The sequence below is a fragment of the Salmo trutta genome, chromosome 6, assembly GCF_901001165.1.
Source record: "Salmo trutta chromosome 6, fSalTru1.1, whole genome shotgun sequence".
Lineage (NCBI taxonomy): Eukaryota > Metazoa > Chordata > Actinopteri > Salmoniformes > Salmonidae > Salmo > Salmo trutta.
In genome coordinates, this window is record NC_042962.1 from 50,431,305 (window position 1) to 50,455,278 (window position 23,974).

The 23,974-nt window shown below is 40.1% G+C and overlaps 1 protein-coding gene across 1 annotated transcript; it reads left to right on the forward strand.

Moving 5' to 3' along the window:
* Positions 1–2,977: 2,977 nt before the first annotated feature.
* Positions 2,978–23,105, forward strand: LOC115196152 (zinc finger protein 585A). Its single transcript, XM_029756770.1, has 2 exons — positions 2,978–3,804; positions 20,189–23,105. Exons 1-2 carry the CDS (start codon positions 3,385–3,387, stop codon positions 22,799–22,801), a joined length of 3,033 nt encoding a protein of 1,010 aa, XP_029612630.1. The 5' UTR covers positions 2,978–3,384; the 3' UTR covers positions 22,802–23,105.
* Positions 23,106–23,974: the final 869 nt, after the last annotated feature.

Sequence of the window (23,974 nt, forward strand, 5' to 3'; positions counted from 1 at the left end):
CAGCAGTCCTTGCATAAACTGCATCGTTAACAGGTCTGAGATCTTTAAAAAAAAACTCTTAAGGATCGGTGTCCCGCTAGCGGGACAACATCCGGTGAAACTGGAGGGTGCGCAATTCAAATAAATAATCATAAATATTATGGATTTTAAACGTTTAGGTACTTATAAGTGTCTTATACCGGCTGAAAGCTTAAATTCTTGTTAATCTAACTGCACTGTCCAATTTACAGTAGCTATTACAGCGAAAACATGCCATGCGATTGTTTGAGGACGGCGCCCCACATCAAAATATTTTTCCACCGGCACAGGCTTCATATATTCACATATAACGATTAAATATTCACTTATTTTTTTGAAAATCTTGCCTCTGATTTGGCATCCAAAGGGTCCCAGCTATAACATGTAGTGTCGTTTTGTTAGATAAAATCCTTCTTTATATCCCAAAAAGTCTTAGTTAGCGCCATCGATTTGAGTAATCCACTCTTTCAACTTGCAGAGAAAGGAATCTGAAAATCTACCCCTAAACTTTGTTTCAACAAGTCAAAATATGTTTCTATTTTCTCCTCAGATACCCTAAAATGTAATCAAACTATAATATTTCTTTTGGAAAGAAGTATGTTCAATAGGAAACCAATTTTAGCAGGTGCGTAATTTCTTCATGGGGCGCGCAAACATGAATTTCCAAGACTGTGTCCTACTAAAACTGTTATTTCTTATTTGTTTTTGAAGTTACACGCCTGAAACCTTGAACACAGACTGCTGACACCCTGTGGAAGCCATAGGATTTACAATATGACCTTTCTCTTGCATTTCTAAGAGGATAGTCTCTCTCAAAAAAGAAATTCTGGTTGGTTTTTCTTTGGATTTTCTCCTACCCCATATCTATTGTGTTATATTCTCCTACATTCTTTTTACATTTCGACAAACTTGAAAGTGTTTTCTTTCCAATGGTACCAATTATATGCATATCCTGGCATCAGGGCCTGAGCTACAGGCAGTTTACTTTGGGCACGTCATTCAGACAGGAAATGGAGAAAAAAGGGGCCTATCCCAAAAAAAGATTTATTTAACAAAACGCCAGGCTTTTCGGACAGGGAGAATGGAGGTATTACAGGGAGTCTGGACAAGACACAATAGCATTTCTTTTTACATCTGTCTTAGATACCGAAACACGTGGCAACCTCAACTAAATAAATTCAACAAACTGTTCTTTAGTCAATTTAACACTGAGTGCAAAATTTGTGGAGGCATATCAGTTCCCAGCTTGGATTGGAATTTGTGACTTGCAAGCAGTAATAGATCTCTGCTTGAAGGCAGCCTGCTTGCTGGAGTGCATCAGTCAACATTCCATACAGCAGTTGGAACAGATCGCAGGTAGTCTACACAACAAAACAGCTGGAAAACAAAGACAGTTTCTCAAAATGTACACAAAAAACGAAGAAATTATTTGACTGCTGTGGTAGTCCCTGTTCTCCTGCAATCTTGTTTTACATTTGTAAGTAAAGCGGTGGCATATTGGGGAGAAGAACATCAAGGAAAGATGTTCTAAACAGATATCGAAATGGATTATGGTCATTGTAGTTAATTACCACGTTTGAGTTAGACTAGGTTGAATATTTGCTTAATAAAAACTACAACTCAACGTCCCACTGTTCCTGACTTGATTTCTGACTTGAATTATTTGATTTCTCTAGAGAAACAGTTGGGCTCACACACAAAAAAACTAAATGCGTGTAGTGTATATCCATTAGGTGGCTTGGTGAGCCAGAGTAGCTTACCAAGCAAGAGGGGACGAAGCACTATGTTTTTACTCTAGCTAGCGACGATATTTGAATTTCTGGATCGGTGTTATATGCCATTTTTTTTATACAACGGGTGGTTCTAATCCTGAATGCTGATTGGTTAAAACCTCATTCCAGCCAGTGTCTATTCCACAAAATGATTATCGTCACTGCAGATCTGACCAATCACATGACTCTTGAAGAGGGCCACTACGCTCCAGATCGCCTTCTGTGCTCAGAGGTCCTTGATGACGATCTATCCCATCACACCACTCCTATTAATCATTAATCAACTAAAACAATGGGCATTTATATACTGTGTGCCAGTATTTCTATGCATGTAATGTCTGTGGGTGAATTATGAAACAATTACTGTATGCAGATGTGCAAAAAATTGTGATGTAGATTTGTTGTTGCCATTGCTTGATCTATTTTAAATAATATGTTGCAGATTATGGTTGCCATGGAAACACAGAAACGTAACGAACAATGTTGTCAATATCCAAATATCATCTGCAATACTTTTTACAGTACACTCTTAGAAAAAAAGGTGTCATCTAGAACCTAAAGGGGTTATTCGGCTGGAACCGAAAAGGGTTCTCTTATGAGGACAGCCGAAGAACCCTTTTGGAACCCTTTTTTCTAAGAATGTTGATAATCAGTTGTAATAGGTGGTCATTACCAGATTATGATGACGTCTTAACTATGACCAGTAAACTACATATTATAGTGGTCAGAATTATGACCAGCTAGTCAAATAGGTCACAATTATCACAAACTGGTGGTCGTAAAAAAATAAAAAGTAATGTAATTTTCAACCAGTTTGCGACCAGAATAAGACAGTAAAAAAACATCATACTGAGGTCTTTTTAACCAGGTTTTACCCACTGGGGTCGTTCTCTCTTCTGCACACTTTTTGGATTGCCACTAGTTACCACAGCCACAAAGTCAAATTTGTCTCGAGTAAAAATTCATAAAAACCCAAATGTACTTTTTGGTCCTAATTTAAGGTTAGGGGTAGGCAAAAGGTTATAAGTGTGGTTAAGGTTAGGTTTAAAATCAGATTTTAAAAATATAAATGTTTTAAATAGGCGGGGTTTAGACATCATTTTGACTTTGTGGCTGTGGTTACTAGTGATGACCCACGTATTGGCCCCTTGGACTTTCCATACTCGGCATTGAGAAGTAAAGTGAAACGTCTGCATGCATTTTACGACATTTCGCTGTGCATGTGATTTGCATATCGGATCATGTAAAATGCCAACTCTCAAGTGCCAATGATTGCAGAAAATAGTCAGCTAGAGTCGTTATCAATCGTTTTTTTAGGTTGCTGTGTTTGTGTTGTTCCTTTCTAACCCTGATCACACTGCGTCTGGTGTGGAGAGGAATAGCAGACCGTAGATGTGCAGTAGCAACAACAAGCCTTGGATCGTGTGAGATGTTTTTTTCTTTCTTTGAATCAAATCAAACCAACAGCTTCAATTGCTACCTGCAGAAGAAAACAAAACTGTTGTTCACAGAATAACATAGCAGACTTCGTTGGTTTGCATCCTGTGGTTTTACCCGCACCCTTTCTGTTCACATACAAAACACATCAGAGAAAATGGCGGAACTTGAGAAGGAAGGACAGAACCAAACAATGCATGAGAACCAAGATGAAGATGAGCCCCATTATACTGACGACTCCAAGACAAGCAAGATTCAGGACGACGCAAGATTCGAGGAAAAGCTAATTGAAGAGGTCAGAAGGTACAGCAATTTGTACAACACCTCATTGAAAGACTATAAAGACTTCACAATAACCAGCAACAGCTGGAAGGAGATAGCCCAAACTCTGAGAGTAGAAGAACAGATTTGCAGGACGAAATGGAAGAAATTGAGAGACAGATATGTCAGACTAAGGAGGAAAATTAAGGGGAAGAGTGGGGATGCAGCATCAGGAATACAAACACAAATACTCACCACACTGTCCTGGCTGTCTGGCTTCATAAAACACAAGGAGACGAAGTCAGACTATCCACAGGTAAAAATACTACTTCTACTGTCAATTAACATGTTCTAGCCTAGAACACTACCCAGTGGGCCAAACCTGGATGAAAAGACTATGACGTCTTATTCTGGTCACAAACTGAATGTTTTTTTTGTTACGTCTTTTTACTGACCATAGTATGAGGTATTTTACTGACCACCATAGGACCAGTTGGTCATAATTCTGACCACTATATTATGTGCTATGTTATGTACTGGTTATAGTTAAAACCATCATAACCTGGTAATGACCACTTGACTACAGTTTATTACCTACTGTAAAAAGTATTTCTGAGGATAAAGTTGGATATTGAATTTTTTTGGTTCATTACATTTCTATTTGTTTCCATAGGTACCAATTAAAGTTTAATTCTGCAACATATTCTTGCATTTTAAAATAGATCAAGAAATGGCAAAAACAAATCTATTTTTTGCAAATCTGCATACAGTAATTGTTTCATAATTCAAATCAAAATCAAATCAAATTTATTTATATAGCCCTTCGTATATCAGCTGAAATCTCAAAGTGCTGTACAGAAACCCAGCCTAAAACCCCAAACAGCAAGCAATGCATGTGAAAGAAGCACGGTGGCTAGGAAAAACTCCCTAGGAAAAACTCCCTAGAAAGGCCAAAAACCTAGGAAGAAACCTAGAGAGGAACCAGGCTATGAGGGGTGGCCAGTCCTCTTCTGGCTGTGCCGGGTGGATATTATAACAGAACATGGTCAAGATGTTAAAATGTTAATAAAGGACCAGCATGGTCAAATAATAATAATCATAGTAGTTGTTGAGGGTGCAACAAGCACGTCCGGTGAACAGGTCAGGGTTCCGTAGCCGCAGGCAGAACAGTTGAAACTGGAGCAGCAGCATGGCCAGGTGGACTGGGGACAGCAAGGAGTCATCATGCCAGGTAGTCCCGAGGCATGGTCCTAGGGCTCAGGTACTCCGAGAGAAAGAAAGAAAGAAAGAGAAAGAAAGAGAGAATTAGAGAGAGCATATTTAAATTCACACAGGACACCGGATAAGACAAGAGAATACTCCAGACTGACCCTAGCCCCCCGACACATAAACTACTGCAGCATAAATACTGGAGGCTGAGACAGGAGGGATCAGAAGACACTGTGGCCCCATCCGATGATACCCACGGACAGGGCCAAACAGGCAGGATATAACCCCACCCACTTTGCCAAAGCACAGCCCCCACACCACTAGAGGGATGTCTACAACCACCAACTTACCGTCCGAAGACAAGGCCGAGTATAGCCCACAAAAATCTCCGCCATGGCACAACCCAAGGGGGGGGGGGGCGTCAACCCAGACAGGAAGACCACGTCAGTGACTCAACCCACTCAAGTGACGCACCCCTCCCATGGACGGTATGGAAGAACACCAGTAAGTCAGTGACTCAGCCCCTGTAATAGGGTTAGAGGCAGGGAATCCCAGTAGAAAGAGGGGAACCGGCAAGGCAGAGACAGCAAGGGCGGTTCGTTGCTCCAGCCTTTCCGTTCACCTTCACACTCCTGGGCCAGACTACACTTAATCATAGGACCTACTGAAGAGATAAGTCTTCAGTAAAGACTTAAAGGTTGAGACTGAGTCTGCGTCTCTCACATGGGTAGGCAGACCATTCCATAAAAATGGAGCTCTATAGGAGAAAGCCCTACCTCCAGCCGTTTGCTTAGAAATTCTAGGGACAATTAGGAGGCCTGCGTCTTGTGACCGTAGTGTACGTGTAGGTATGTACGGCAGGACCAAATCGGAAAGATAGGTAGGAGCAAGCCCTTGTAATGCTTTGTAGGTTAGCAGTAAAACCTTGAAATCAGCCCTTGCCTTAACAGGAAGCCAGTGTAGGGAGGCTAGCACTGGAGTAATATGATCAAATTTTTTTGGTTCTAGTCAGGATTCTAGCAGCCGTATTAATCTTAATGATTAATAAGAGCTGTGTGATGGGGTAGATCCTCATCAAGGACCTCGGCACAGAAGGCGATCGGGAGCGTAGTGGTCCTCTTGAAGAGTTGTGTGATGGGTCAGATATGCAGTGAAGAGAATCGGCACATTACAACTATCAATTTGAGATTTTAAAATAACTAGAAAAGGACCTTCCTGAATAAACTTTGTAAACTCAGCTGGCTAAAACTATTTCCATGGTATTAGTTAAAGACGTTTGTGGCTGTTTATAGCTTAGTGAGAGAAAAAAATATCAACTTTGCATCCTACTCCACCACGGAGGTCAGGGGCATATTTTAGGACATTCCAGAGGGCCCGCAACAATCAACCTTGTGAGTTTTCTGGCTTTTCATGAGACTTACTGTAAGCATAAAAAGAGATGAAAATAAATGAACGATTGGCATAATGTGGGCATGCCGGACACGACAGAACAGTAACACACAGTAAAATATCTTTAACAGGCAGAATCTACTAAACCTGTCTCGTTGTCTATGTCAATGTCTCAACTGCTCACATTTTCTTACCAACTACAATGGAACACACATGAGTGGTAGCAAAGGCTTGTTTTCTCCTTTGTCCATTCATATTGAAGTGGGACGTTCATTCATTGGTCATCAGTCTGAAACATTTTATGAGAGGATATCAAAATTAGACAGTAGTTGTATTATTCTGCCCTTGAATTGCGTTCTCATGCAAAACTAGACAGATAGCTAACAACTAAGTCTTCAATAAAACTCCCAAGGCGTGACTTTTCTTGAATTAATATATTGAAAACGTTTGTTGTGAAACTGCAAAATACAGAAAAGAATATACTTTAGTATTCAATTCACATAGACATACTGTAGCTGTACATTATACATTTCAAGTTGAAATTGCATGAAAATATAAAGCAAGTGCCAAGGTATCATGCATCTGGCATGACGCCAAACCATGTAGCTAATTGTTACTCATATGGTAATTGGCTAACTCCTTTCATTACTCTAATAATGTACAACCATCTCTGTAGAATAACAAAGCATATTACACTAGAAACAGTAAAACTACAGTATTGTATATTTTACAATTCATTTGCATGACGCACGAGCAAAGTAATACAGCTGACGGCATACATGAAAGGCATTGCAATTTGTGTGAGTAAATGCAACCAACCAACATTGATATGTAAGCAACTATCAATAACAAGATTATCATCACTAGCTAAATGCTTGAATCGAACTTACAAACAAATATTTTCCGAGGCTGAAGCGTGACAATAAATAACTACACTGAAAGACCTGCACCGTAGCGGCGTTTTTAGCTGCTTCTATGCATGCAGAACGAATTATCTACTTCCTGTTTGCGTACAGTCTTTCTAAGTACCAGAAAGCTCCACTAGGGGGCGAATAACACCATGGAACACAATGAAAATCCATCTTAACCATTGTAATAAAATTATCTGTTACCTTCTGACAGGATGGCAGCACATGGATAATGAAAATGTTTAACTCATCTCTAAATGGTAAAGTTTTGCTTAATCCTCCTCATACATGTTATAATATTCAAACAACTTTTTATAAATACACCGCTCCATAATCCTGAGGACTTTGTCCCGGACAGAGGTTCCCCCAATTGAGGACAGTGAAGCCTCCCCCTTTTTCCTCCAAACATAACGATGGTCATTATGGCCAAACAGTTCTATTTTTGTTTCATCAGACCAGAGGACATTTCTCTAAAAAGTACGATCTTTGTCCCCATGTGCAGTTGCAGACCGTAGTCTGGCTTTTTTATGGCGGTTTTGGAGCAGTGGCTTCATCCTTGCTGAGTGGCCTTTCAGGTTATGTCGATATAGGACTCGTTTTACTGTGGATATAGATACTTTTGTACCCGTTTCCTCCAGTACCTTCACAAGGTCCTTTGCTGTTGTTCTGGGATCGATTTACACTTTTCACACCAAGGTACGCGTCTCCTTCCTGAGCGGTATGACGGCTGCGTGGTCCCATGGTGTTTATACTTGCGTACTATTGTTTATACATGAACGTGGTACCTTCAGGCGTTTGGAAATTGCTTCCATGGATGAACCAGACTTGTGGAGGTCTACAATTTTTTTTCTTTGTGGTCTTGGCTGATTTCTTTTGATTTTCCCATGATGTCAAGCAAAGAGGCACTGAGTTTGAAGGTAGGCCTTGAAATACATCCACAGATACACCTCCAATTGACTAAAATTATGTCAATTAGCCTATCAGAAGCTTCTAAAGCCATGACATTGTTTTCTGGAATTTTCCATGCTGTTTAAAGGTACAGTCAACTTAGTGTATGTGAACTTCTAACCCACTGGAATTGTGATACAGTGAAATAATCTGTCTGTAAACAATTGTTGGAAAAATTACTTGCGTCATGCACTAAGTATATGTCCTAACCACCTTGCCAAAACTATAGTATGTTAACAAGAAATTTGTGGAGTGGTTGAAAAATGAGTTTTAACGACGCCAACCTTTTGTGTATGTAAACTTCCGACTTCAACTGTATGCAATGACTTGTTCAACAACAAATCTTTGTCTATTTATTGAGGCTACCTGACAGCCCTTTTCATTATTTTGTCTACAACACATTTTGATTATGTAATTGCCAAAAATTAATTAATATGGACTATGTACCAGTCTTAAGGGTAGAGGTCGACCGATTATGATTTTTTAACACCGATACCGATTATTGGAGGCCCAAAAAAAAGCCTATACCGATTAATCGACAGATTATTTTTTTTATATATATATATTTATTTGTTTGTAATAATGACAATTACAACAATACTGAATGAACACTTATTTTAACTTAATATAATACATCAATAAAATAAATTTTGCCTCAAATAAATAATGAAACATGTTCAATTTGGTTTAAATAATGCAAAAACAAAGTGTTGGAGAAGAAAGTAAAAGTGCAATATGTGCCATGTAAATAAGCTAACGTTTAATTTCCTTGCTCAGAACATGAGAACATATGAAAGCTGGTGGTTCCTTTTAACATGAGTCTTCAATATTCCAAGGTTAGAAGTTTTAGGTTGTAGTTATTATAGGACTATTTCTCTCTATACGATTTGTATTTCATATACCTTTGACTATTGGATGTTCTTATAGGCACTTTAGTATGGCCAGTGTAACAGTATAGCTTCCGTCCCTCTCCACGCTCCTACCTGGGCTTGAACCAGGAACACATCGACAACAGCCACCCTCGAAGCAGTGTTACCCATGCAGAGCAAGGGGAACAACCACTTCAAGTCTCAGAGCGAGTGACGTTTGAAACGCTATTAGCGCGCACCCGGCTAACTAGCTAGCCATTTCACATCGGTTACACCAGCCTAATCTTGGGAGTTGATAGGCTTGAAGTCATAAACAGCGCAATGCATTGCGAAGGGCTGCTGGCAAAACGCACGAAAGTGCTGTTTTGAATGAATGCTTACGAGCCTGCTGCTGCCTACCACCGCTCAGTCAGACTGCTCTATCAAATCATAGACTTAATTATAACATAATAACACACAGAAATACGAGCCTTAGGTCATTAATATGGTCGAATCCGGAAACTATCATCTCGAAAAACAAAACGTTTTTCCTGTCAGTGAAATACGGAACCGTTCCGTATTTTATCTAACGGGTGGCATCCCGAAGTCTAAATATTCCTGTTACATTGCCCAACCTTCAATGTTATGTCATAATTACGTAAAATTCTGGCAAATTAGTTCGCAACGAGCCAGGCGGCCCAAACTGTTGCATATACCCTGACTCTGTGTGCAATGAACGCTAGAGATGTGACACAATTTCATGTTAGCAGGCAATATTAACTAAATATGCAGGTTTAAAAATATATACTTGTTTATTGATTTTAAAGAAAGGCATTGATGTTTATGGTCAGGTAAATTTTTTCGCAAATGCGCTTGTTTAATCAACACCCGAGTGCAATGTAAGGCAGGTGGTTAGAGCGTTGGACTAGTAACTGGAATCCCCCCTGAACAAGGCAGTTAACCCCCGTTCCTAGGCCGTCATTGAAAATAAGAATGTGTCTTAATCTGACTTGCCTAGTTAAATAAAGGTGTAAAAAAAAAAAAAATTAAATCGGCAAATCGGTGGCCAAAAATACCGATTACCGATTGTTATGAAAACTTGAAATCGTCCCTAATTAATCGGCCATTCCGATTAATCGGTCGACCTCTACTTAAGGGGCATGAAATCAGCATGGCAGGTTGATGGGCTCAGTGTACATTTATTTACAGGTGAAAGCACCATATTATATAAAATATACAAGTAGATTTATCAAATATACACAGGCAAAAGCCCAAAAGAAATAGGATGGGTTAAGCTTGACACAGAGGCTATCTGAACAGACACTGGTAGCAGGCAAGACTGCACAGCCTCCCCTTGAGAAACCAAATAGAATCTTTCTAACAGAAGCTCAGAGGTACATGCAGTGCATTCGGAAAGTATTCAGACCCCTTGCCTTTTTCTACATTTTCTTACGTTACAGCCTTACTCTAAAATGCAATAAATCATTTTTTCCCCTCATCAATCTACACACTACCCCATAATGACAAAGCAAAAACAGGTTTTTAGTTGTTGTTTTTAACATTTTTATGAACTGATATCACATTTACATAAGTATTCAGACCCTTTACTCAGTACTTTGTTGTAGCGCCTTTGGGAGTGATTACAGTCTCAAGTCTTCTTTGGTATGGCTCTACAAGCTTGGCACACTTGCATTTGGGGAGTTTCTCCCATTCTTCTTTGCAGATCCTCTCAAGCTATCTCCGGTTGGATGGGGAGCGTCGCTGCACAGCTATTGTCAGGTCTCTCCAGAGATGTTTGATCGGGCAGGGCCATTCAAGGACATTCAAAGACTTGTTCCTAAGCCACCCCTGCATTGTCTTGGCTGTGTGCTTAGGGTTGTTGTCCTGTTGGAAGGTGAACTTTCGCCCCAGTCTGAGGTCCTGAGCGCTCTGGAGCAGGTTTTCATCAAGGATCTCTCTGTACTTTGCTCCGTTCATCTTTCCCTCGATCCTGACCAGTCTCCCAGTCCCTGCCGCTGAAAAACATCCCCACAGCATGATGCTGCCACCACCATGCTTCACCGTAGGAATGGCGCCAGGTTTCCTCCAGATGTGACGCTTGGCATTCAGGCCGAAGAGTTTAATCTTGGTTTCATCAGACCAGAATCTGATTTTTCATAGTTTGAGAGTCCTTTGGAGTCCATGTGCCTTTACTGAGGAGTGGCTTCCGTCTGGCCACTCTACCGTAAAGGCCTGATTGGTGGAGTGCTGCAGAGTTGGTTGTCCTTCTGGAAGGTTCTCTCGTCTCCACAGAGTAACTCGGGAGCCCTTCTCCCCCTCAACGTACAATTTTTTCAACCTCGTGGCTTGGTTTTTTCTCTGACATGCACTGTCAACTGTGGACCATATTTATACAGGTCTTTGTCTTTCCAAATCATGTCCAATCAATTGAATTTACCACAGGTGGACTCCAATCAAGTTGTAGAAACACCTCAAGGATGATCAATGGAACAGGATGCGCCTGAGCTCAATTTTGAGTCTGTTTTTTATACATTTGCAAACATTTCTAAAAATCTGTTTTTCGCTTTGTCATTATGGGCTATTGTGTGTAGATTGAATAAGGCTGTAATGTAACAGAATGTGGAAAAAGTCAAGGGGTTTGAATACTTTCTGAATGCACTGTATATGCACTTCCCAGCAAACATGACCCCATTCGGTGGGCAAGGTGGCCATGGGCAAGCCCAACTCCGGTTATCCTGCACCAAGCAGAACGCGACTAAGATCTCTGGCAAAAATACATTTCAAGCAATTTTCACCTACCATGCTAGTAGGCCTAACTGTTGCTTGATGCCCCATTGCTGGTGAGCTTGCAAAGTAAACAGTTAATATTCTTGATCACCAAAACATTTTTGTAGCTGCATATTTATTTATGCCAATCCTCTCTCCCTACAAATTGATGTTTGCACTGCCCCCGATCCAATAGCTGTACAGCAAATCTGTTCACTAGCTCACCTGACCTGTGCTAAGTTTACTGGTCCAATCAGAGGGCCAAGTGTGCGTTTCAATATCCAATCTGTTGCACGTTTTGTTGCTAGGGGAATCCATGGAGACTGCCCCAAAATTAGTGACACAATTTTACAAAACCTGGCCACATAATTTCAAGTCATCAGTCTCAAGTCAAGGTCTCAGGTCTTGAGCCTCCATGTCAAGTCTAGTTATTTTATATCAAGTTGAGTCTCAAGTCATCAAATTTGTGACTCAAGTCAGACTCGAGTCCAAGTCATATCACTAAAGTCCACAACTCTGGCTAGTACAAACTTAGCTCTTACCAAGCTGGTTAGTAGAAATCATTACACATTGAAGATCAGCGTATCAAAGAGGAAAAAAACATTTGAAACTTACTGTCAATGACTATGGATTTAAGGAGGGGTGGTTCTGTTCTCTCCTTTCGCTGGGATGTGGCTGAAAAGGTCACCGGTAACTGAGTGTGTGTGGCCAAGCACTCGAAAACATCTCTACTTCACTGACACTCAACACTGGGGCCCCACAAGGGTGCGTGCTCAGCCCCCTCCTATACTCCTTGTTCACCCATGACTGCGTGGCCATGCACGCCTCCAACTCAATCGTCAAGTTTGCAGATGACACAACAGTAGTGGGCTTGATTACCAACAATGACGAGACAGCCTACAGGGAGGAGGTGAGGGCACTCGGAGCGTGGTGTCAGGAAAACAACCTCTCACTCAACGTCAACAAAACAAGAGATGATCGTGGACTTCAGGAAACCGCAGAGGGAGCACCCCCCTATCCACATCAAAGGGACAGAAGTGGAGAAGGTGGACATTTTTATTTTTTATTTTTTTATTTCCTCGGCATACACACATCACAAACAAACTGAAATGTTCCACTCACACAGACAGTGTGGTGAAAAAGGCGCAACAGCGCCTCTTCAACCTCAGGAGCCTGAACAAATTTGGCTTGTCATCCAAAACCCTGACAAACTTTTACAGATGCACAATCGAGAGCATCCTGTCGGGCTGTATCACAGCCTGGTATGGCAACTGCACCGCCCTCAACCGCAAAGCTCTCCAGAGGGTGGTGTGGTCTGCACAACGCATCACCGGGGGCAAACTACCTGCCCTCCATGACACATACAGCACCCGATGTCACAGGAAGGCCAAAAAGATCAACAACGTCAACCACCCGAGCCGCTGCCTGTTCACACCACTACCATCCAGAAGGCGAGGTCAGTACAGGTGTATCAAAGCTGGGACCAAGAGACAGAAACTGTTTTTCAATCTCAAGGCCATCAGACTGCTAAACAGCAATCTCTAACTCAGAGAGGCTGCTGCCTACATTGAGACCCAATCACTGGCCACTTTAGTAAATGGATCACTAGTCACTTTATACAATGCACTCTAAATAATGCCACTTCAATAATGTTTACATATCTTACATTACTCATATCACATGTATATATTTTATACCATCTATTGTACCTGTCTATGCCGCTCGGCCATCGCTCATCCATATACTTACATGTACATATTCTCATTCACCCCTTTAGATTTGTGTGTTGGGTAGTTGTTGGGGAATTGTTAGATTACTTGTTAGATATTACTGCACTGTCAGAACTAGAAGCACAAGCAATTCGCTACACTCGCATTAACATCAGCTAACCATGTGTATATGGCAAATAAAATTTGATTTGATGTTTAACATAGAATTTCTATTTAATCGAATCCACAGATTGCGAGTTGAAGATAAATACTTTTACTAAGAGTATGAGTAATTGACTGACCCGGTCTCTCCAAATCTCCCAACAGTACTATTTCATGGTCAATTTTAGAACAATGTTATGCATTTTAGCCATTCCTGAACCTGAGATGAGAAACAGGCTACCAGAGGGCAGAGCTTCAATGATTGTATGCCCCAAATATTCAACATTTTGTTGGTGGCAAGAATACTATATAATAATTTTAGCTGGAAAGCACGAAGTCTTGAATCTTGCGTGGTTTTATATATCAACTCATACACGCTGTACCATGGAATCGGTACATCAAAAATCTCTTCCCAACTATTTTGTAATCTGTATGGCACAGCCGTCAACACCCTGGTCCTCAAATGAAATGGGTATACTTTCCTATTTATGCTATTTTTATTCCTCCGCCAGTTTTGATCATTTTCTATTGGGAAGACAAACCAGTTCCCTACCTCTTCCCTCAGCCATCTGCCTCCTCCATTTTTGGGGTAATGCTGGTTGTACTCTTGGATTGAGCAGACATTCCCATACAATTCTGATAACTCCATGAAAGACACAATTCTACCATTCCAATGTACAATATAATTTAAGAACAAAATACCCTTTTCAAACATCTTTCCCATAAATACAGGTATTTTATCAACCAGCACATTTTGAGTTCAGTTATAATATTTGTTCTATCTTTTCAGGCCATTTTTTACAAAATGGATGAGCTTTTCTTAGTAATCTACTTGAGAACCATAGGGTTCAGGTAAAACTTTATAAGTGAAGCTTTTAGAGAGGTTTAGTGCTTTTATATTTAATAATCTCAACCCACCCTATTCATTATATAGATAGGCACGCTTTATTTTGTCTGGTTTAGCATCTCAGATAAAGCAAAATATCTTTTGCTCATATGATTTGAAAAACAAATCATCAGGAATAGGCAGTGCCATAAGTGAGTAAACTAAGATATGACTAAGGAGTAAATCAGGGCAATTTGTCCATAAATAGACAGGTATTTACCTCTCTATGGTTGCAGGATATTGTCTATTTTTAAAATGTTTCTATTGAAATTCATTGTGGAGAGCACATTTTATGTATTTTGTGATATGAATACCAAGTATGTCTACTTCACCGTCAGACCATTTTATAGGTAAACTGCAGGGTAATGTAAAAGCTGTATTTTTTTAAAGATCCAATACGTAATATTGTACACTTATCATAATTAGGTTTTAGTCCAGAGAGTCCAGAAAAGTTATCTACATCTTTAATGAGACATTGCAGGGATCTAGCTTGCGGACTTCATGAAAAACTTCAGTCGTCGGCATATGTGGACACCTTTTGATTTTAAGCCTTGGATTTCTAATCTGTTATTGAATCTGATTTTAATAGCTAGCATTTCGATGACCATAATGAATAGATATGGTGACAGTGGACACCCTTGTTTAACTCCTCTTGACAATTCAAAACTCTGAGAAGTAGCCGCAATTTACTCTTTTACACCTGGGGTTGCAATACATTACTTTTATCCATTTTTATAAGAGAATAACCGAAATTGAAAAAATGTATACATAAAATCCAGTCTTACTTTATCAAAGGCCTTTCAAAATCCGCTATAAATACCAGGCCTGGCTTCTTAGATGTTTCATGATGTTCTATTTATTTCTAGTTGTTGTCGTATATTATCTCCAATCTATCGTCCATGTAAAATCCTGTCTGATCAGGATGAACAATACCTGCTAAAACCTTTTTTAATTCTGAGTGCTATGCATTTCGATAGTATTTTTGCATCACAACATTGAAGTATAAGAGGCCTCCAGTTTTTTAGACTGGATCTTTATATTTGCCATCTGGGTCTTGTTTTAGTAATAGTGAAATCAGACCTTCCTGCTGAGTACCTGACAGATTATCATTTCTTTAGGAGTAGTTAAAACAAGCTGACAATGGAGCTTTGAGTATATCAAAAAAGGCTTGATATACCTCTACCGGTATGCCATCAAGCCCTGGGGTTTTTCCAGACTGAAAGGATTTAAAAGCCTCAAAGTTCTTCCTCTGCAATTTGGCCTTCGCGCTGATCTTTCTGTACTTTTTGTAAAATCAAAAAAACAAGTATTATTTGGAAAGTATTCCTTACCGTAATCGTCATTAAGTGGATGAGGATGAGTCGGAAAAGAGAACATCTGCTTAAACTATTTAGCTTGTAGAGTGAGTTTCCTGTAAACAGTATGTTATATTCCTTTTCTTTTAGCCACGTAGACTTTTTTAAATAATCTGCTAAACTGTTAGTTATAACTGGATATACTTATTTCACCCCTTACCATAACTAGATACTATTCTCAGTCTAAATTGACCATAATTAGTGCTCGTAAAGTTACTGCCATAAGAGGTATTATGACGGAGATTTCAAATGTCTGATATTTAGAATTCAAACAGGTTCTAGCAATATTTGTTTTATTCCCTTGCCTGTGAGCTAATGCCACAGATGTTCGAAAATTTTGTCAAGATATTGTGTGTGTAGTCAATCGGAGTAGGTTGATGTGTATGACATTGGATGTGATTTAGTGCGAGTGTATGATGTCTGAATAAGACTGTGTGATGTACAAATAAATAATAACCCAGCCAATTTGGGTCAGTGTGTAACATGCAGTGTGTAACAGTGTCAGTGTGTAACATGCAGTGGTGGAAAAAGTACTCAATTGTCATACTTGAGTAAAAGTGAAGATACCTTTAACAGAAAATAACTCAAGTGAAAGTTACCCAGTAAAATACTACTTGAGTAAAAGTCTAAAAGTATCTGGTTTTAAATGTACTTAAGAACAGTGGTAGAATACTAAATTGTCATACTTTAGTAAAAGTAAATGCTATTCATCAAATTCCTTATATTAACCAAACCCGACAGCACTATTTTCGTATTATTTTTAATTGCGGACAGAAATGGGCACAATCCAACACTCAGACATAATTTACAAACACAATAGTTGTGTTTTGTGACTCTGTCAGATCAGAGGCAGTAGGGATGACAAAGCGTTATATTGATAGGTGCCATAATTCTGTTCTGCTTGAGCATTCTAAATGTAACGTGTACTTTTGTGTGTCAGGGAAAATGTAAGGAGTAAAAAGTACATTATTTTCTTTGGGAATGTAGTGGAGTAAAAAGTACATTATTTTCTTTAGGAATGTAGTGGAGTAAAAGTTGTCAAACATAAATGGTAAAGTACAGATATGACCTAAGTAGTACTTTAAAGTATTTTTACTTAAGTACTTTACACCACGTGAGAATAGCCTTAATATTCAGGATGATAATTGTAATCCATATTGTATCACCAACATAGTTGCATAATAATTACCTTTAACATAATTTTCATAGAAAAACACATCCCAACATTTCCATAGCAATTGACGTTTCACGTGATCATGGCCGACATCTTCCATTACTATATAGACGGCTTCACTACAGTACAAATGTATCCCGTACAATATATTATTCCCCAATGTACCTGTTCTGATATCTTCCCCTTGCTTGTTGTAAACATAGATAAAAATGTAGACAGACATAGACAAACATTAAATTATAGAAAAGTTCTTGACGAGAGAGGGATCAAGTGTGTGTATAAGTCCGTGTGTGTATAAGTCTGTATGTGTAAGCGAGCATGTAATTGAGTGCGTGTATGTTCATATCAACTTCATAGTTTTCAGATATTTTTACAGTTCCCATACTTTTTTTTTTTCTTCTTCATAACCTGATGTCCCCGTAGAATTTAGTACAGCCATGGTGTTATGGAGCTGTCTCGCAAGAGCCGTCCATCTATAAAGAGTTTGTCCACAATGAGAAAGGCACGCTTACCCCTCTCCCTCTGTTGCCTCTGTACAGGATACAGCCTCTTGCGACGTTCACTTATCTTCCGTGGAAATTGGTAATTGAGACTGAATTTGGTCAGGGACCCTTGGTCTTGTCGCTCTGAGCTCCAAGTCTGTGTACTTGGTGGAAAGCCACCTTGTTTAGTCTCTAGAGAAAGTTACAAAGGGGTATTGCATGAATTCCTTTATTGCGCCCTCTGGATTATTGGATGCGTCGTCAGGAATCCCAGAAAATATTAGATTTTCACGCATGCTACGGCTTTGTATGTCTCGTAGCGACTCCCTCATCACCCTGTTTCCCCTGAGTAGACAATCCATGTTGGAATCGAGGGTTTTTACCTTGGCTGTGAGTGCCTTGTTCTCTCCTTAATATCACTCTGGCTAAACTCCAAACTCCCCCACAGCTCTGCTACCTCCTCACACAACTTTTAAAGTGCATGGATTCCAGCAAGGGCACTGGCCTCTACTTCAACGGTAAGTAAATCGTCCCTGTCTGTAGATGAATGTCTTATTTTATTTTTTTGGTTGGGTTAGAGTTCTTTTGTGAGGTAGCCGGATCTTTCTACGATGGAGTATGTTGTTCCTCCATAGCATAAAGCTGTTGATACTCGTCGATTTCCTTCAGGATCTCTTTAGTATCCAGGTTGGCTCTGAACTGCAACCAGTTGTTTACAAATGTTTTTAACGATGCATCTTTCTCACGATTACCGTGCTTTCACTTGTTTGATTGTAATTAACAGGCTGCTCCGTGAACTCTCACGTCAACGAAGCTTTGGTTTTCTATAGTATGTAAAGTTGGCTAGTTAGCTGATAAGCAGCTCATTCTACTCAGCACTTACTGGACCGCTGCATCAGAGAGTCAGACGATGACAACTCTATTCTTGCTAACACACTGTTCTTTCTAAACAAGTCTGCTCTGGGCTTTATGGATACTGACCACGAATAGGAGATTTGATGTGTAATGTAACAAGCAGTAAATATTCAATGTTGTCTGGTCACTTAGCTAGCTACCATCCCATAGCATACATTGCATTTGAAGTGTGACTGGCTCATCCGTGGATATACGGAGACAATTTCCTATTTTTCTTCCCTTTTTGTTGTCACTCCTGTTGGTCCCCCAAGTGGGGATTCATGCTCTCTGATTGGGTTAATCTCACTAGGGTAGGGGGCAGCAATCAACATTTTGGATGAAAAGCATGCCCAAAGTAAACTGCCTGCTACTCAGGTCCAGAAGCTAGGATATGCATATAATGGTAGATTTGGATAGAAAACACTCTAAAGTTTCCAAAACTGTTAAAATAATGTCTGTGAGTATAACAAAACTGATATGGCAGGTGAAAACCTGAGGAAAATCTATCCAGGAAGTGCTATTATTTTGAAATGCCTGTTTTTCCATTGAAAGCCTATCCACCATACAAAGACTTATGACGCAGTTCACGATCCCTATGGCTTCCACTACATGTGGCCAGTCTTTAGGCATTGTTTCAGGATTTTACTCTGAAAAATGAGGGAGATACACCACTTTCAATGAGAGGACAGTGTAAATTTCCAGACATGAGTCCAGCGAGTGACTGGGAGCGCACCTTTCTTGTTTCTCCTTTTCTATTGACGAAGCTATTGTCCGGTTGAAATATGATCGATTATTTATGACAAAAACAACCTGAGGATTGATTATAAACATCGTTTGACATGTTTCTACAAACCTTTATGGTACTTTTTTGATTTTTCGTCTGTCTTTTGTGACCGCGCTTTAATCCAATGGATTACTGAACAAAACGCACAAACAAAATGGAGGTTTTTGAATATAAAGAGGGACATTATCGAACAAAACAAACATTTATTGTGCAACATGGAGCCTTGGGAGTGCAATCATATATGAAAATCATCAAAGGTAAGTGATACATTTTATCGCTATTTCTGACTTTTGTTACTCCTCTTCTTGGCTGCTAACTGTTTGTAATGATTTGTCTGCTGGGCGCTGTTCTCAGATAATCGCGTGGTTTGCTTTCGCCGTAAAGCCTTTTTGAAATCTGACACAGCGGTTGGATTAACAAGAAGTTTATCTTTAAGCTGATGTATAAGACTTGTATGTTTCATTAATTTGTATAATGAGTATTTCTGTTTTTGAATTTGGCGCTCTGGCCAACATGGCCAACATTCACTGGATGTAGTGAATGTAGTGTCCCACGGTAGTGTCCCACACCCCCTAGATAGGTTAAAGACAAGTTGTTGGCCACTGACAAGTATTGCGATTCTACAAGTAGAAACACTAGGTTTGTCGCTACCGGGTTGGCACGCAGCAGGTACCGCATTTGTTCTTGCAAGAGAAGGCCTCTCTCAGTGATAAATACCTATCGGCAGTGAGATTCTCAGTGTGTTTCATGCTTTAGATAACTGGTCAGTAGATCAATCAGATTTCAACCCAAAGCCAGATATCAACCCAAATAAGAATAATTTTTCATGACGTCGAAAAGATGTCATGAAAAATACGTCCTGACCAAATTTCAACCAGGAAAATGACGTCTTTATCATGTCATATGCCCACTGCGTAGCCTATGCTATGGTGAGCTCTAGACCTAATGAAAAACAATACATTATAATGTTGATACTGCTAGGTATTTCAAATGATTAGAACTAGCTACTACTGTAAAAATGTATAGACCTAAGTTATTTGTTTAGCTATTTATTGAATGCTATCTATTCTAATTTGGACTTGAACCGTAATGAAAAGTAGACTTATCTATTACAAAATGATGTTTTAGAGAACACAGATGATACTAGGCCTATGGTAATTATACTATTTTTAAAATGTTTTTCCAGGGAGAGGAGATGGACACCCTAGAAGACCTGCAAGATGACAACCTGATGGAGCGGGAACACTTCCACAGTTCTAATAATGAACAGCAAGATGGACATTTGGTAGTTAGGAGGAATGTAATATTAGAACGAACAAAATTCAACCAAAGACAACAGGAAGCAGGAGAGACAGCTGATGATTTTATCTCTGCACTTCATTGTTTGTCACAACATTGTGGTTATGGAGCTCTGCTCAGTGAGATGATAAGAGACAGACTAGTCGCAGGCTTACTTGACAGAAGACTGTCCAAGCAATTACAAATGGACCCAGAACTCACACTGGATAAAGCTGTCACACACATTCGTCAAACTGAAATTGTGGAAAAGCAACAGGACCTGCAGGAGAATATCTTCAAAGCTGCCAGCAGCACGGAAAATGAAGACCGTGTGCTTTCATGTAGAAAACATCAATGCCCAGCCAATGTCCAGTGCCAATCAGAGAAGAATCAAAACTCAGAAAGACCACAACAACCCCAAACAACGCAGGAGAATGGAGAAGATCCCCTAGATACTGATGACACTGATGGCTTCAGTACTGGAGGAGAAAAACCTCACTACTGCGCCTACTGTGGTAGGAGCTTTCAAAAAGTAAGGGATCTTATAAGACACCAGCGAACGCATACTGGAGAGAAGCCTCACCACTGCCCTGATTGCGACAGAAGTTTTGCTCGATTAGATAAGCTTAAATTACACCAGCGAACACATACTGGAGAGAAGCCTCACCACTGCCCTGATTGCGACAAAAGTTTTGCTCGATTAGATAAGCTAAAGATCCACCAAGAAATACATATAGGAGTGAAGCCTCACCACTGCCCTGATTGCAACAGAAGATTTGCTCGATTAGATAAGCTTAAGTCACACCAAAAAATACATGCAAAAGACAAACGTATTTTTCATTCCTCTGACTGTGTGAAAAGCTTTGTCCTATTAGAGAAGCTTGAAAAACACCAGCTGGAGAATACCTTCAAAGCTACCAGCAGTGCATCCAATATAGATCGTGTGCTCACACAGCAGAGAACATTCAGCAAAGTCAGAGAGAGTAAAAGGCAGCAGAGTAAAATACGAGCTAGAGCTCCAGGAAAGGGAACACCAACACATAGCAAAACAATGCAGGAGAAGGAAGGGGAGCCCCTAGATACTGATGACTCTGATGATTGGATCGAGGGTTTCGGTCCTGGAGGAGAGAAGCCTCACTACTGCTTTGACTGCGGTAAGAGCTTTAGAAAAGTGAGGGATCTTATAAGACACCAGCGAACACATACAGGAGAGAAGCCTCACCACTGCCCTGTTTGTGATAGAACTTTCGCTAGATTAGACAAACTTAAGTTACACCAAGAAATACATACAGGAGTGAAGCCTCACCACTGCCCTGAATGTGAGAGAAGTTTTGCTCGATTAGATAATCTTAAATTACACCAAAAAATACATATTAAAGAGGAACATAATGTCACACTGAACCATCAAACTGAAATGAATGTAGACTGTGCGCACACACAGCAGAGAACAGCCAGCAGAGGCAGGCAGAAGAGTAAAATGCGAGCTAGTGCACCACGGGGAAAAATGGGCCAGTCACAGCCAGGTAAAGACTCCCCTTACAAAAGTTCAGTTCGAAAGAATCAACACTCAGAAAAACTGCAACTACCCCAAACAACGCAGGAGAATGAAGAGGATCCTGAAGATACTTCTGATAACTGGACAGAGAGTTTTAGTACTGTAGAGAAGCCATACATCTGCTCCGACTGCGGTAAGAGCTTCAGACTAGAGAATCGTCTTATAAGACATCAGCGAACACATACAGGAGAGAAGCCTTACGACTGCCCTGACTGTGACAAAAGTTTTGCGCGATTAGATCATGTTAAGTCACACCAAAAAACACATATGAAGGAGGAACGTAATTTCCGCTGCTCTGACTGTGTGAAAAGCTTTGTCCGATTGGAACAGCTTGAAAAACATCAGTTAACACACAAGAAAAGTTACCGCTGTTCAAAGTGTGATGAAAGGTTTTCAGATCTGGTTGACTGGAAAGCACACTTTTTAGTACACAGAGAGATCCTACACTGTCCTGACTGTGACAAGCAGTTCTTGTACAAGGGACTTTTTGAAAGACACAGGAGAACACATTTGAGAAAAAGAGAGAAATTTCTCTGCACAATATGTGGAAAGGAGATTCACAACTTTAAAATACACATGCGAGTACACACTGGAGAGAAACCATATCACTGCACTGAGTGTGGGAAGAGTTTTGCGTATACAAAATCGTACAAAACACACATATTAACACATACCTCTGGTGAAAGAGCAACCTATCCTTGTTTGGAATGTGGAAAGACTTTTACTCGCATAGATGGCATGGTGAGACACGTGAGGAGGGTTCATACTGGAGAGAGAAATCATCAGTGCGGAGACTGTGGAAAACGATTCTTTCGAAAAGAGTCACTGAAGAGACACAGTCTCGTTCACACTGGAGAGAAACCATACCAATGCTCTGTCTGTGGGCAACGCTTCTCCCAAGATGGCGACAGAAAACGCCACGAGAAGAGGCACTACTCTGGTGTCTCAGAGTTCCTCGATCTATAATGCAGAATTGGTGTTTGATTGGGTGGGTTCCTGCAATACCAATGTGATTTCTAACCAGGTGGCCTGGAATTGCCACCACAGACTGTAGAAAATACACACAGACAGACTGTTGCTGATACACAAGTCTGAGTATTACTGTTTTCATTTAAGTATTTCTTTTTTTCAAATGTTTTAATATTTTGTTTCAACAAAAGCATAGTATACTATCAATAGCGTTCATTGTTAAATTATGGGCCTTCCCCATTGGTGATTTGCAGTCAGCTATATTGTATTAAAGATGCGCAATGCAGAAATCTCTCCACCATTTTCCTGGTTGCTAAAATTCGAATAGTTAGCCTAATTTCAATTTATGTGACAAAACAAGCAAGTATAGTGTACAATGGTACCATCTATACCGTTGTGAAATATATTTTCCAGAACAGAAAATATTGTATTTTCAGCTGGTGTACAAAACCGAAAGTGAAAGAACGGTAAGCATAGAAATGGCGCACATAGAACATATCTACCGCTTCTTAGACTTGCTTTTGATGAGTGACAGATCTATAACACACATTATGTGAATTTGGTCAGGTCGCCCAAAAAGTTACATATTGCAGCTTTAATGTTGATATTTTGATTATCAGGTGGGCCACAAGCTACTTTGAAAAGATGCCAATGAAAGGTTCCCAACTACAACCTTCGAGTGTATACATTTAAGCTGCAGAGGTCAAACAAATTCTCCAGCTGGCTGCCACCTACGAGGGATCAGCGACCCGGAGTCAGGACAAGGCAGGGTGGGCATCTACAGATCAGATACACCACTGAACTCTACAGACAAAGCCCAATACCTTGCCTGGCTAACCATTTACATCGATCCCGCCAACTGATGTTTCTTCTCCACGATGAGTCTGGATTTGCCTTAGAATGCGAACACATTCTGACCTTTCTGATTGGTCCCAGAAATCGATCGGTTGGGCCAGCGCCGGCCTGCATGATGACGTTATCAACTTTGATACTTTGCGTGGTTAAGATTTGTTAGACTATCCAATCACTGATGAATTTGTTTTGTACAGTGCTTCTCATTTTGAAGTCACACAAATAACTTCTAGGATGGCAACGCCTTCAGAAAGTTCATACCCCTTGACTTATTCCACAATCTGTTGTTACAAACTGAATTCTAAATTATAATTTTTT